Source organism: Brachycentrus maculatus, unplaced genomic scaffold (assembly GCF_059751285.1).
Source record: "Brachycentrus maculatus isolate JH-2025_06_01 unplaced genomic scaffold, ASM5975128v1 h1tg000119l, whole genome shotgun sequence".
Lineage (NCBI taxonomy): Eukaryota > Metazoa > Arthropoda > Insecta > Trichoptera > Brachycentridae > Brachycentrus > Brachycentrus maculatus.
In genome coordinates, this window is record NW_028280872.1 from 3,335,775 (window position 1) to 3,351,969 (window position 16,195).

General features: G+C 34.5%; 3 protein-coding genes across 3 annotated transcripts; all 3 read right to left on the bottom strand.

Annotated features, from left to right (window-relative positions):
• Positions 1–794: 794 nt before the first annotated feature.
• Positions 795–3,694, bottom strand: LOC148309693 (uncharacterized). The gene is made up of 2 exons (XM_088259768.1): positions 3,655–3,694; positions 795–1,883 (listed from the first exon to the last, which is right to left on the bottom strand). Exons 1-2 carry the CDS (start codon positions 3,664–3,666, stop codon positions 1,095–1,097), a joined length of 801 nt encoding a protein of 266 aa, XP_088115894.1. The 5' UTR covers positions 3,667–3,694; the 3' UTR covers positions 795–1,094.
• Positions 3,695–8,979: 5,285 nt separating this feature from the next.
• Positions 8,980–11,043, bottom strand: LOC148309694 (uncharacterized). The gene is made up of 2 exons (XM_088259777.1): positions 11,013–11,043; positions 8,980–9,718 (listed from the first exon to the last, which is right to left on the bottom strand). Exons 1-2 carry the CDS (start codon positions 11,022–11,024, stop codon positions 9,056–9,058), a joined length of 675 nt encoding a protein of 224 aa, XP_088115903.1. The 5' UTR covers positions 11,025–11,043; the 3' UTR covers positions 8,980–9,055.
• Positions 11,044–13,848: 2,805 nt separating this feature from the next.
• Positions 13,849–15,879, bottom strand: LOC148309695 (uncharacterized). The gene is made up of 2 exons (XM_088259767.1): positions 15,839–15,879; positions 13,849–14,706 (listed from the first exon to the last, which is right to left on the bottom strand). The coding sequence occupies exons 1-2, from the start codon at positions 15,848–15,850 to the stop codon at positions 13,897–13,899; spliced, it is 822 nt and encodes a 273-aa protein (XP_088115893.1). The 5' UTR covers positions 15,851–15,879; the 3' UTR covers positions 13,849–13,896.
• Positions 15,880–16,195: the final 316 nt, after the last annotated feature.

Genomic DNA, 16,195 nt, shown 5'->3' on the forward strand with positions numbered 1-16,195 from the left:
AAACGAAGAGGATATCAGTAATGGTTCTTCTGAATTGCGAGGTACTGATTTCATAATGTACTTACTGCTTCTTATTTTCAGTTATTACTATGTACAAACGTTTGGAGATAGTTAGGTTGTGTACCAAAATCATTTTTCTATGGGTGTTAAAATATTTTACGACGAGTGTTTCGTTATTAAATAAAACACACGTTTTTTGATCACTTGTGTTTATTTATGACTTCTAGATTCGGAAGCTAAGCTTCCATCTTCAGGTCTAAATAATAACTAAAACATAATAAATAAAAACTATAAATAAGGAGAAGGGTAATTTAAGGTAAGATAGTGTTTGTCTAGGGGGCGGAGTTTGAAAATAAAGGAAAAATGTAAAGTAAAGGTTAAGTATTTTGAAAAAAAATATTTTTTATTAATTTATTATTAGAATTTAGGTTTTTTTATTATTTAGACGTAAAGATGGAGCTTCAGGTTTTTTTTTCTAAATTCTTCACATTTACTTTACATTTTTCTTTTATTTTCAAACTCCGCCCCCTTGACAAACCCCTTCCCTTAACTTACCCCTCTACTTATTTATTGGTTCTTATTTAAAATGTTTTAGTTATTATTTAGACCTGAAGATGGAAGCTTAGCTTCCGAAAACAGTAGCCATAAATAAACTCAAGTAAAAAAAAACAAGTGTTTTAATTAATAATATTAACATGTCTTACCACAAAGTTAATGCCGAAGCAACAAATAAATTGAGTGTTTTTTTTTTTAAATTTTATATGGTATATCAAATAATAAAACAAATATTTTTATTTATTTTTTGTTCATTTTATTTCATTCATTTGCTATGGTGTTGGACTTTTAAAATAAATACAAGAAAAAAAAATAACTGGAAACATATGAGAAGCAAATCCAACAGCGGTTGCAGCATGATATAGACTGTAAAAGGTACAGAAAAGTTTTGTATATTACAATATATATATATATATATATATATATATATATATACAGAATTATAATAAAGCAATAAATGGATATTTACATGGGATTTACAACTACAATAACATAAACGTTGGGTCATCACAGTGGGGGGTCTTCCTTAAATCCAGGATTTAATGGTAGTAGTGGGATCCGTAGGCACCATGGGCGGCATGAGCCTTGGCGGCGAAGTGGGCAGCCTTTGCGTGGGCGACTTCAGCGGTGTCTACCACCTGACCGTCAGGTCCCAGGGGAGCGGCTCCATGAGCGTAGGCTCCATAGCCATAACCACCATGGGCACCATAGACTGCAGGGGCGCCATACACTCCACCATAGGCAGCGACTCCACCGACAGCGTGGTTGACTCCGTGGGCGCCATGAGCGGCGTTGGCGTAAGCGGCGTGGTGGGCAACCTTAGCTTGGGCAACAGCGGGGGTGTCGATCACGTTTCCGTCATGTCCCAGAGGAGCGGGTCCGTAGATGTGAAGACCGTTGGAGTATCCTCCATGGCCGTATCCAGCGCTGCCATAACCACCATGGGCCAAGTTACCGGCGTAGGCGAGGGGAGCATAAGCTCCATAAGCTCCGTAAGCTCCATGGGCGCCAGCTCCATGGGAAGCGCTGGCAACAGCGGCAAAGTGGGCAGCCTTGGCATGGGCGACCTCAGCGGTGTCTACCACCTGACCGTCAGGTCCGAGAGGGGCGGGTCCATGAGCATAAGCTCCAGCGTAGTGAGCTCCACCATAGCCAGCTCCAGCGTAGCCAGCTCCACCATAGTAAGCTCCGCCATATCCACCTACGCCATGGTCGTACTGTCCATAATCCTGGCTCTCGGCCAGACCCTCTCCCCTCCACTGTCCATCATCGTGTCCACCGATGTAGTGGGCAGATGCGACTCCCACGCACAGAAGGGTTGCGAATACCTGGAAACAAAACGAGTTTGTAATATTTGACAGCAATGCATATTTTTCAAATTATAAGTTTACCCACTCTATGTGTACATTAAATTTAATTTAATATTTGCACTTAAATAAAAAGGAATGTCATTTTTTCACAAATTTATTTAACTAAAATACAAAAATGCAGAATCCATTACATATTGAAATATTACTCTTAAATTTCTGATTGAATAGTATTTTTTGTTGTAATTATCATGTTAATTTTAGAACTGCGGCTAATAAAGTCATTATTTCGTATTTAAAAAATTAAATTAAATTAAATTTTAATATGCCATATTACTTTTTTATGCTTGGAAACTAAACCTTGTAAAACGTAGATAGAACTAAATACATTAAATATGGAATAAGCATTTTAACGTACCAGTATACATTTTATTTTATTACATTAATTAACTCAGCAATCATTTTGTGCTCATATCTATTAATTTTTCTTTTTAAATACCACATTTTCTTAAAATCTATTATGACACGTGTTTCGATGCATTCCGCAGCACTTTCAAACAACGTATGTGTACGGTGTATAAAATAATAAAACGGTGTTTGATAATAATGCTGAATCCACCGAAATACGCGCTACAAAGGATTTCAAGAAATATTTGTATTATTTAGCGAGTAATATATTTTTTTAACTTTGTGAAAGAAAATTAGTCTGAAAGAGGTGAATTTTTTTTAATAGTATACAAAAGACATTTTTATATGTTTATGTATTATTTGGAGCTGGCAGCCGACAGAAAAGCCTGGAGACAGTTTGTGGACTCCATATGCTTCACCTAGGGAGCGGATATGGTTTTATATATGTATTACACAAACGATTTAAAAACTAAAGGCGTCTCAACTATAATTCATCGAAATACATGTTTTTTTTTAAATTATTTATTTGGCAGTCACCTAATAAAAGGATGTTTCTGCTAGTGTCAAGTATAATTTTTATTTACAAACAAAAATAAAAGAAAATAATAATAACAATTTATACAAAATTTCATAGTTTAAAAGAAATTATGCCCGCAATTCTAGAATTCAGGTTCAGAAAGAATATAACATTTGTAAGAAATATTGAAGTAAACAAGTATTTATCAATTAATATTTTTTTGAAGAAAATTGGTCTAAAAGGGTGACATTAAAAAAAACAGAATAGATATAATGTTTGTAGGATTTATATATTGCAAATCAGTTTTATGGGTGTCTCAACTTATGAAATTTTAAAGATATGAAATTTGTAGTTTCAATGGCTTTGAATAATTTCATTTATAAATTATAATAAAAAAAAATTACACAAACACATTTCTTTAGGTAACGTTTTTCAATTAAATTTAAATTAAATTTTACTTGGTAAATACCACTACTTCTTAAAATCTATTTTGAAGCGTATTTCTTTTATTTATTTATTATTTTTATTTATTTGGGAATTGTATTAATTTAGTAAGAATATATAATAAAAAATAGTTACATTAATAAATAAAAAATCCAATTACACAATTACATATTTATGTTTTAATAACGATCAAAAAAATAAAGAGATATAAAATAAAATAAAAAAGAGTGTGAGTGTGTGTGTGTGTGTGTGTGTGTGTGTGTGTGTGTGTGTGTGTGTGTGTGTGAGGAAGGGAGCATTCCGATGCATTCTGCATCATTTTCAAGCACCGAATAAACATATTTACGAAGTAAAATTTACATTAAAAACGGATAGATACTAATTACCGATGAAACTGTTTTTCTTTAAGGAACGACTACTCACCAGAGCGTTCATGACTGTCTTGTGTGACTGCCTTTTCAGAGTTGAAAACTGCTTGTGATCAGCTAGGGGACTGCTCGCTGCATTTATACCGTAACAGAGCCTTCAAAGCGTGACCTTGGTGGGGGTAGGGTAGTAATGTTCCTCTCTGCTGTAATACTAGGAATGCCCAAATGAGACCATTTTCTAGTCTGATCTTGAAATTGATTGCCTTCTTGTGATTTACAAGACACACATTATAATATAGAGATCGGTTCCGAATTGCGAGTCGGTTATTTACTCGCAAATATGACTCATTCCCGTAATAAATTAAAATTGATAACCATGGGAAATTTTTTAATTGCATATTGTTGATCATTAATTTTAAAATTATATTTATTTATTTATCATGAGATGCTCATATTTTTTTATTGTAATCAATTTATTTTTTACTCTCGGGTTCTTTTTTCTGCTGTACTTATTTAATTTTGCATGTTTTTTTTTTAATTTTCTTTCATTGACTCCTATTTTTTTCTTCAGTTTTTTTCTTTTCTGAATGTTTTTCGCAGGTACTTTTTGGGACATTTTTGAACTTTATAAAATTAAACAACTTTGCTTTAACCACTTTTTTATTATTAAATAACATTTAGGATTTTGTTTTTCGTAAGGGAATGTAATTAGTAATGAATATTTTAATGTTTTTAACGTTTTAGAATTTAATAAACCCCGATGATGACAAGGTTCTTTCGACACCGGTAGGTCAAAGTGTACTTATAATAAAAAAGTGATTAAAACAAAGTTGTTTAATTTTATTAAGTTTTTTTCTTTTCTTTCACATTTCTTTAATTTTCCTTTCATTTTCGATTTTTCCATTTTCTTTTCATTTTTTGTAAGTTGACTTTTTTATCAAAGTGAAACTTTTTAAGTAACGGTAATCGATAATTAAACGAAAATTCAGAGGGAAATTTAAAGGATACGTCACGTCAATTAGGCACATTTCGTTACATGAAAGAGAAAAATATAAAACGTATAGAGAAGAAGAAAAAGTGCAAAGAAAGCAGAGAAAGAGGCAAAATGGTATAAGATAGATATTCGAATTGTGAAATAAGGAAATAATGCAAGGCTGAGATAAGCATTATCGATAAATTAAGAAAGGTGTGTTGAGATGGTTTGGACATGTGGAACGAATGAGCGAGGAAAGAACGGCAAAACAAATTTATGAGGCGAATGTAGTTGGAAAAAGAAGCAGAGGAAAATCGAAGAAATCTTGGCATGATCAGGTACATATGTCATATACTTGACATATCGCTCAATCTTTTCAAGAACGTCATAAATCGAAAAATTTGATTTTTCAGGAGAACGTTTTTAAAGTTTAAAAATATAATACAATGTATTAAAAATAAATATCATTCCATTTTATTTATTGTTTCGGCATTAACTTTGTGGTAAGACATGTTACAATGATTAAAGAAAACACTGGTTTTTTACCACTTGAGTTTTTTACTCAAATGGTAAAAAAGTGTTTTCGTTAATTATTGTATCATTCCATTTAATGAACTTTTTACTGTGCAACAGATCTTTTTCACTAAAACCTGAAGGTTTTTTCTCCATTTGAAAATTATTTAGTATGTTAAAAAAATAATTAAAAAATACCTTTTCTTCGAAGTGCAAAAACAACCCTTTCTGCCCTGTAGCGGGTAAATATTAAGTTAAAAATATGCCTCTTTTGCTGGGATATAGAAAATTTTCTGGGCATTCCGAAAACATGCACAACTGAAAATTGACGATTTTTGATTTATGACGTTCTTGAAAGGAGTGCGCGATATGTACTTGATCTTGCCGGGTCTGGAGTCAGGGGTCAAAATAATGGGTGGGTACAAACGAGAAGATGCATGAATGCTGAAGAGGCAAAGAATGATTACAGAGACAAAGTGGTGAGGCATGCTATATTTTCTGTGCCTACCCTTGCGGAAAGTGGCGTGATGGTTAGTTGGTTAGTTAAGTAACGTTGATTTTTTTTTAAATTTTAAATTGAAAAAAATACTGTGTGAAAATATAAACGGTAATAGTAGTTTCGTGTTGTTATTATTTTTATATATAATTAATAAATATAATTATACCAAATATTAAAAGTAAGGATACAATTACCGACCTGTATGTGAAGGAGGTACCTACAGTAATAATTTATAACAGTTTCTTTTTACAGGAGCAAAAAATTGTGAAGCAAAAAATTAAATTGTGCAGGTTTTATCGGCCAACCCATCGTGATGCAATAAACTTCTCTTTTTACATTTGCTCAAGTGAACGTAAAGTTCATGTTATTTTTTGACATCAGTGATCATTTAACCGGCCCAAGACAGGTCGTAACCTCTATCTTTATTGAGATGTCAAAAAGTAGGGATAGTTAATTAAACTAAATTACATCATTTTTTGACATCTTAACATAGATGAAGAAGAATATGGAAGTCTGGGCATTTACGGGGCCAACGACCGTCAAAGGCTGGTTTAAGTGATCACTTTACACAAGTGTAAAATTCACCGATTCTACCCACGATTGACAACCACAGTATTTAAATTCTAGGTACTTCTTGAAATATAACTTCTAGTTCTCAAAAAAATAATGTAAAAAATAACTCCTAATTGGAGATAATCCAGATTTGTGAACAAATATTTGAACACACTCAACATATATTATTTTCACAGGTATTGGAAATCAAACATACCACACTACTCAAATTCTTGGAAGTTCTATAAATATATGTATGATCATTTATACGCCAGTTAATTGAAAATATACGTATCTGTATATTTTTCAATCAACTGGCCTTGGCAGTGCACGATTTTTAATATATAGGTTATTTTTTTAAACTACAATTTGCTAAAATTATCGCTTCACCTCATCGATGCATTGGATATACCATCTAAGATTATTGTATTGTTTTTTTATAAAATGCAACTCACTCTATAAAGGTCTATTTGAGAACATATAAAAAAAAATGCTTTTGCCTTGTCCACAGTGCAGTAAATATATCGGTCACTCCTTTCTACAACGTCATATATCAAAAATCGTCAATTTTCCGTTGTGCATGTTTTCGGAATTCCCAAAAAATGAACTTTATCAAAGCAAAAGCGGCATATTTTTAACTTAATTTTTACCCGCTACAGGACAGAACGTTTTGTTTTTGCATTTTGAAGAAAAGGTATTGTTTAATTATTATTTTTTTAAATATACTTAATATTTTTCAAATGGAGAAAAACATTTAGGTTTTACCTAAAAAGATCTAAAAAGAAGTGGCTGGATATTTATTTTTAAAACATTTTATTATATTTTTAAACTTTAAAAACGATATCCTGAAAAATCAAGTTTTTTGATATGTGACGTTGTTAAAAGGAGTGAGCGATATTTGCTTCAGTTTCAATCTAAAAAAATACCATGTATCACTTTCTCGTACTGAAGTCTAATAGCTTCGTTTCAATCTTTCCTTCCTCTTCCAGGCTCCATCCCAAATTATCGTCTTTGTAGGCTGTGGGAGTCAGCTACCCTCGTCCTCAGCTTGTAAGACCTACAACTTTGGATGAACTTGTTTCCTATGCTTCACTTGTCCATAGAATCCCGCAACCTGGTTTCGACGCATTGTCAGTCTGGATTCCAGAAGTTTCACAAATAATGAAACTAATTAATTTTCAACATTTTGAGTATGTCCAAATACTTGTTCACAAAATCTGGATTATCTCCAATTACAAAAGTTATTTTCATATTATTTTTTGACATGTCAAAAGCCCCGTAAATGCCCAGACTTCCATATTCTTCTTCATCTTTGATGAGATGTCAAAAAATAATATGAAACATATTAATGTTTATATTATTTTGCCTTTCCCTTAGCAAAGTAATATCTTTGCTTTCTTGTAATTATAATAAGTGAATAACTGTGTTGAATAATAAATTTTATTCCTTTTGTCCGCCTCCGTACAAAAGGAATAAAATTAACGGTCAGCACGCTCGGCTACCGTTCTGGAGGTCCCGGGTTCGATTCCCAGGGGGGGTCAAATAATTGTAAGTGATTTTTTCACTCTAATATTCATTCAATATTACCCAGGACTGGTACCTGAAGCGGAGGGCCGATCACCATTCCTTCGTGTGTTAACGATCAAGATAACACTGCGTTTATATAATGCAGTGCCCTATGCACCATTGGGGTGCGGATAAGGGTTTGAAGAATTCCTTAAGGGTGGTGACTGACCGGAGCATTTCGTCGTAACGTAACGTCGTAACGTCGCTCGCGGCGAGCAACGGAAACTGTGGATGGAGCGCTCCGCTCGCTGTACTGACTGCCTGAATGCTCGCATCGTAACGTGTTACGTTACGACGAAATGGCTCCGGTCAGTCACCACCCTAACGTTCTCAGTGTTTTATTTTATATTATGTCTATTTTCTATTATATCTTGGTTGTTATTATACCGCCAATGGACATATTTTTTTCTATAATAATAATAAAACCCTTATCCGCACCCAATGGTGCATAGGGCACTGCGTCATATAAACGCAGTGTTATCTTGATCGTTTACACTTGAAGGAAAGGTGATCAGCCCTCCGCTTCAGGTACCAGTCCAGGGTAATATTGAAAAAATATGACAGTGAAAAAATCACTTATATTTATTTTACCCCCCTTGGGAATCGAACCCGGGACCTCCAGAACGGCAGGCGTGCGTGCTGACCATTACACTACGGAGGCGGACAAATACGTGAAGTAAAAATGAATAATGTGTAAGTAAATATTGTATATTTCCTTACTTCAGTTTTTTCGCCATTACCTCCAGTGCCGTATTAAATATTAAAGCTTTTTTTTAATATTTCATACTGTTGTATATAAAATACTGCATTTCAATTAAATTCTCATGCGAAGATTCTATTAGTAAATTTTTACAAATTCTATGAAGAATATTTGAATAAAACAATAATTACTTTTATATTACTTTTTGACATCTCATTAAATATGAAGAAGAATATGGAAGTCCTGAAATTGGAGATAATCCAGATTTTGTGAAAAAGTATTTGGACACACTCAAAATGTTGTAAATAATTAGTTTTTTTTTATGTATTTTTGTTGATTTTATGGACGTCGGATGTTAAACCAACATAGTATTTCGTTCATCAACATATTGAAATAACCTAATAATTTAAGATTTAAATTTAATATGAAGGTACGCCTTGCCTTCATGTAAGTAACGAACAAGATAACACTGCGTCAGTGCCCTATGCACCATAAGGCGCGGAAAGGACAAAATGAAAAAGAAGAAAATAAATATGAAAAATAAAGAAATATGTTAAGAGAAACAACAATAAGATATTTATACAGTGTTGTAATTTCGATAAAAATCCATGGACACAGGATGATCAAAACGCTTGGCATAGCTTGGTCAATTTTTAATGATAATATTTGGCACCATGGGCGCCAAAACCTCCATAAGCGCCTGAAGCGCCATAAGCGTAAGCTCCTCCGGCTGCGTAGTTGACACCATGGGCGCCATGAGCGGCGTTGGCGTAAGCGGCGTGGTGGGCAACCTTGGCTTGGGCAACAGCGGGGGTGTCGATCACGTTTCCGTCATGTCCCAGAGGAGCGGGTCCATAAATGTGAAGTCCGTTGGAGTATCCTCCATGGGCAAATCCAGCGTTGCCATAACCACCATGGGCCAGGGAACCACCAGCAGCAATATTACCATAAGATCCATAAGATCCATAGGCACCAGCTCCATGCGTGCTGTGGGCTCTAGCAGCTGCATTGGCGTGGGCGGCAAAGTGGGCAGCCTTGACGTGGGCGACCTCAGCGGTATCTACGACCTGACCGTCAGGTCCCAGAGGGGCGGGTCCATGAGCATAAGCTCCAGCGTAGTGAGCTCCACCATAGCCAGCTCCAGCATAGCCAGCTCCGCCATAGTGAGCTCCACCGAGTCCTCCAGCTCCATATCCATGGTCGTACTGTCCATAGTCCTGGCTCTCGGCCAGACCCTCTCCCTTATATTGTCCATCATCGTGTCCACCGATGTAGTGGGCAGATGCGACTCCCACGCACAGAAGGGTTGCGAATACCTGTTGATTAAAACTTATAGTATTATCTTAAAATATTAATATTAAAAGTCATACATTAATGATTTTATCATTCTTCTCAGAGTAAGGGTATAAAAATGTTCATTGTGTTTATGTAAGTACTAGTACAAGTATTTATCGTTTCCAACGCAATGAACATTTTTTCAAAACATTATTTTTTATCATGCTTTATAAGAAATACGGACCAATGCAGAATGGAGCAATGCATTTTATATTCATAATTTAATTAACCCTTACTAGCGAACCGTCACAAAACTTTACTACAGGAGTACGGCTGTCCAAACTTAAAACACAGTAAGGGACATTTTTTTGTAATATGTTTTTTTTGCATTTTCGGACTAAGTAGAATGTACTTAGTCCAAAAATGCAAAACGTGCCACAAAAAATGTCCCTTACTGTGTTTTGAGTTTGGACAGCCGAGCAGGCAGAAAGGCTATAACTCCACACAACTCCGTCTTTGAAAGCATTATTTGCATATCATATCATGCATCTCTTCATATATGCCTGCAGATTACTCCAACTTTTGACCCACTACATTTGCCTCGTATTTTTACAGTTTTATTATCACTCATTTGTTCCACACGTTCAAATTATTTTAACGCACCCTTCGTAATTTTATCGCTACTGTTTATTTCAGTCTTGCATTCTTTCCTCAGTTCACCATTCAGAAGTCTACCTTATTTTCCGCATATTTATTAAAATGATTCCATTTCAACTGCATTTTCTTTTCCTATCATCTTTAATTTGACATCTCCATGTATCACTTCAATACATAAATACATCGAAGTTATCCTTGGAGGTTAATATTCAATTCACTTAAAATATTTTTACTTGAATCTTTTGTACATCTAAACGTTATTTTAATGAAACAATTTCTAAATAAATCACGCAATTAAAAAAATCGTAAGGATTTTTTGTTTACAAAAATCACACAAATGTACATACTTTCAAATACGTCACTTTTTAATAGATTTATATTATTCACTGACATTTCGTGATGGAATTGCATTTTTAATATATTATTAGATTAAAACCAATATTTTTAGCTTTTCCACTTTATTTTTATTTGACCAGCGACCGGGTTTCGTAGTTACCGACATCATCAGACTGGTGGATGATGTCGATTACCAGTCTGATGATGTCGGTAACAACGAAACCCGGTCGCTGGTCAAATAAAAATAAAGTGGAAAAGCTAAAAGTATTGGTTTTAATATAATAATATATTAAATACGTCACTGTTCTGATTCTCTGAATTTTTGGAAACTTTTGAACTTACCAGAGCGTTCATGGTGATCTCGTAAAAGCCTTTTCAGAGTTGAAAACTGCTTGTGACCTACTAGGGAACTACTCACTGCCTTTATACCAGAATGAAGCCTCCAAACATGACCTTCAAGGGGTGGGGTAGTAATATTCTACAGTATAACGATTCGAGAAATGCCAAAAGGAGATAACTTTTAATCCGTTCTTGAATTTTATTACCTTCTTGTTATTTATTAGGTTTATAAAAAAGTTTAGAACTGCAAGTATAGTATGTGTACAAAGAAATAAATTACAGTGTTACAAATATGCAGTCTAATTTCATGTTAAGTCTATGACGGAAACATCTAATGGGTAGGTAGCTATATCGATAAAATTAAGAAAGGTGTGTTAAGATGGTTTGAGCATATGAATTGAAAGAGTTATTGATTTTATTTATTATATCGATTTATATATACATTTTCACAGCGCAAAAATATTAATAGATGCCATTTACGGGGCTGACAACCGTCATAGGCTAGTTTAAATGATCACTTTACACACGTGTAACATTCACCAATTCTACCCATAATTGACCACCACACAAAAAATTCAAGTCTTGGAAGTTCTATATATATAAACCAATTTTGAAACATTGTTCTTGAATCACTAGAACTTCACTACAGACATCTATTGGTGAGATGAAAAGAAGCTTTTTTACTAAGCAGAAACTCTTATATTAGTATGTGAGGTCCAAATCCTGGATTATAATCACACACATGAGAAACGCCAGAAAATATAATTTTCATTTTTATTTTAATTATTATATTATATTATAATTTGATCAGTTAATTTAAATACAATATTTTGAGTGTGTCCAAATGCTTGTTCACAAATCTGGATTTTCTCCAATTATAGGAGTTATTTTTCATATAAATATTAAAAATAACTCCTATAATTGGAAATAATCCAGATTTGTGAACATGCGTTTGGACACACTAAAAATTTTGTAAAGTTATCAGACACTCTAATAACATTTATTGACTATTCATCAGATAACGAAGTTTAACTTTCTTATACGCATTTTCATAATTTTAGAGATTTGATTATAAAAAAAGGCAAACTTCAAAAGTGCAAACACATCTTGATTCCTTTTCCAAAGCACGATTACCTAATGCAAACTCGTCGATATCAAACAGCAACGTCACTTCACGACGAGTGTCCGAAAATAATAAATATAATTGTGTTTGAGTTTTGTATTGTTCATTTATGTCTTAATACAGTGACATTTTCAAAAAAAATTAAAATATTTTCAACCCATTTCTATATAACGGACTTTCAGCTTTAAAGGACACTCCTCCTCTAATTACTAAGTTAAATCGAGGTTTTACTGTACATGCATTTTTTTAATCCTTATTTATTTTCGTTTAGTCCTTGTTCTATTAATAAATAATAAAAATAATAAAATTTAACTTTGAATTGGTATACAGTAAGCTGCCTTAAGCATTATTATATGGTTTACTCCATAACAGTTATTTATTACGATATTTTAAGGAGATAAAAAAAGCAATAAAAGATAATATCATACTTCGAACGTTCTTTATTTATATTGCAGACCAACCCATGAGGATGTAATAAACCGTTAAACCATACTACTGCTAAAACATGTTCTTCTTCTTCTATTTTTTGCCCCTATAGGAAGCTAAATGGTGCATGCATAATTTTATGTATAAATCAAAAAATAAAATCAATAATATTTTGGGCGTTACCAAATACTTGGTTTCAATTCTGGGATTTTCACTTGAGATTTATTTTTACATTTTGATAAGCTAACAACGATGAAGAAGAAAAATGAAGTATGGGTATTTACAGAGCTTACGACCCGTTATAGGCTGGTTTTACATGATTGCTTTATAAACGTGTAAAATTCACATTTTTCTCGGTTTTGCTCTGCTTCTTAATCCTGCATTAACTATTTGTATTTTTATACCACACTAAGAAAAAGATTTGGCAATTTTTGGCTTAGGTGTGGACATTTTAAGTACCATACGTACATACATGTGCATGCCGTCGTTTCGCTGTAGGGCTAGGTAGAGAATATGGAGCACCACATTCTTCTGTCCTGACTTCCTCCTTCATTTCCATACCTAAATCTAGTCATACATGTCCTCCGGTTAAAAAATCTCTTCACTTCTTTTAGTTTTTGTAATGTATTATTTGGGCATCCTCGTTTTGCTGTCCTATTTACATTTACCAAATAAACTTTCTTAGTCATTCTCTCGGTATCCATTCTCTCCACGTGTCCATACCACCTTAAAGATTTTTTCTGAATCTTTTCAATTATCCCTAGTTCAACCTTACATTCCTTTTTCGTATCTTCATTTTTGATTGTGTCATACGATTTTACACACATTCGTCTATGGGCACGGAAATACTTTCCACTTCTACTGCCAACCTTCTCCACTGTTTATCCCTGTATTTTTTTTTATTTTGTGATTGTTTATGCATTTGAACTTTTATTGTGCCGCCATTTTGACAAGTCTTTTCTGTGTTGACATTTATAACGAGCGACTTAATTCGAATAATGTAATTGCTAATTATTGATACATATATTAAATAAAACAAGAAAATATTTTTTATTCGATTTATTTCGTTTGCTTTTCGGGATTTTGAATAAATATAATAAATACTTCACGGTTAAAATAAATTATAGGAAGAAGTTGAAAATATATACGTATAATACATGGAAATGTTTGGTTATAATACATTATTGTATATTGTAGATATATGTACATTTAATAAAAATGAGAGATCTAGAAGTATACATCTTGAGCTAAGGAATATTTTAATGGGGTATTTTAATTGATTTTAATAAAATGTGGTCGTAGGGTCATCGCAACAGTGTTAAAGGTTCCATTTCCATTTTAGTGGTCATAATGGGCAGCATTACCATAAGATCCATAGGCACCAGCGCCATGGGCACTATGCGCTCTGGCAGCTGCGTTGGCGTAGGCGGCGAAGTGGGCAGCCTTGACGTGGGCGACCTCGGGGGTCTTTACGACCTGACCGTCATGTCCCAGAGGGGCGTAAGGCCCGGAGTATTGAGCTCCACCATCGTGACCAGCTCCATAACCGGCGCCGGATCCATAGGCTCCATGACCACCATAACCGGCGCCGGCGCCATAGGCACCTTGACCACCATAACCGGCGCCAGCTCCATAGGCACCATGACCTCCATACGCTGCGTGAGAAGCGCTAGCGACAGCGGAGTAGTGGGCAGCCTTAGCACTGGCGACAGCGGGGGTATCGATTACGTTTCCGTCATGTCCAAGAGGGGCGGGTCCATAGATGTGAAGTCCGTTGGAGTTTCCTCCATGGCCGTATCCGGCGTCGCCATAACCACCATGGGCCAGGGAACCACCAGCGCCGACAACACCATAAGATCCGTAAGATCCATAAGCACCAGCTCCGTGAGCGCTATGGGCTCTGGCGGCAGCGTTGGCGTAGGCGGCGAAGTGGGCAGCTTTGACGTGGGCGACCTCGGGGGTCTCTACGACCTGACCGTCATGTCCCAGAGGGGCGTAAGGTCCGGAGTATTGAGGTCCACCATCATGACCTCCGCCGTAAGCTCCACCGTAAGCTCCACCATAGTGAGCTCCACCATAGGCAGCTCCGCCATAGATGGCTCCGCCATAGGTGGATGCGACTCCCACGCACAGAAGGGTTGCGAATACCTGCAAAGAAAAAACATTTATTACGTCACATACCCAACTGATGAAGCACCTTTAATAAAAGCAAAAAACAATTTGTATGATCCTTATTCGCACCAATGATTCATAGAGTACTGGATGAGATGGATACAGTGTCGTATAATTCGATTGTTTAGTGTGATAGAAAGGTTATTAGTATTACGCTACAGATCTTAGAAGGGATTGGAATGATGTCTCGTGTTAAAGGAGTAAAAGAGGAATATTTGGTTCAAAAATTAAGATAACAGCAATGGTTTGGGCATTCAAGGTTGCTTTTCCGATATCGTACTAGCTTGTATAAACTTCGTAAGTGTATTAATTTTTTTAAGGTTTATTCCCGCCGTGAAATTAGAGTGATAATTTAACGACTTGACTAGTATTTATTTATTGTATGGTCATAAATTGTCGCATCACATCAATACAAACTATAATAACAACAGATATTGATCAAAATATTATAAGAGTAAGTCCAAAAAAAGCTCTTTTTGAAATTTTCAGTCGCTAATGCGTCAAGAAGCAGGAAATCCTCCAGGTTCCCTTCATAAGCTCAGAGGTTACACTCTGACACGACTTAATACTGATAATTATAAAAACGTACAAAGTATTCAGGAAATCGATTTAAAACGGAGCTTAATGTAAGATTTTTTTGATAATTCAGTTAGAGAATTGGATTGAAAATGCCAGTCATAAGTATAGTCCAGAAGTATGATAAGTTTAACTTTTCTATAAAATGTAGTTATCTTCAACTTCACTCGGTAATTTTTGTATGCATTAAATGCTCTGAACTGGAATAACCGTGAAAAGTTAACGATTAAACCACGCCGAATATATCATTAACCTTATTTCGGTATTTTATTACTAATGACTTTTAAATTGGCTATTTTAAAACTCAGGAAGTTAATACCAAAAAGAAGATTTTTTTTACCGAATAGAAGTAAAGTTATATTTATCTTCATTAAATAGTTCAAATCTTATTTTTCAATCGGTTTATTTTACTACATTTACCATATCGATATCATCATTTCCTTTCAAAACTAACACATTCACTTTTTACAACATCAATGTTTCATTTTTACAATAAATTTCTCAATTATTGGTAAAAAAAGGTATTACTCACCAGAGAGTTCATGGTTGCCTTGTATGAGCCTTTTCTGAACTGAAAACTGCTTGTGATCTGCTGAGGAAGAGTCCACAGCCTTTATACCAGAACGAAGCCTTCAAACACAGCCAAGGCGGGGTGGGGTGGTAATCATTTGATTTGTAATACATCATACGAGAAATGCCAAAATACCATTATTTTATAATCTGATCTTGAAATTTATCGAGTCCGTACAGTTATTACATGCAATAATAATATATTGTTTCCGAATATAGCCCAAAATATTATATCCACTCGTAAATATTCCAATCTATTGCCAATTTTAAATTAATAATCGCAATAAAACGTAAATTGTTATTGAACAATTGTGAATTC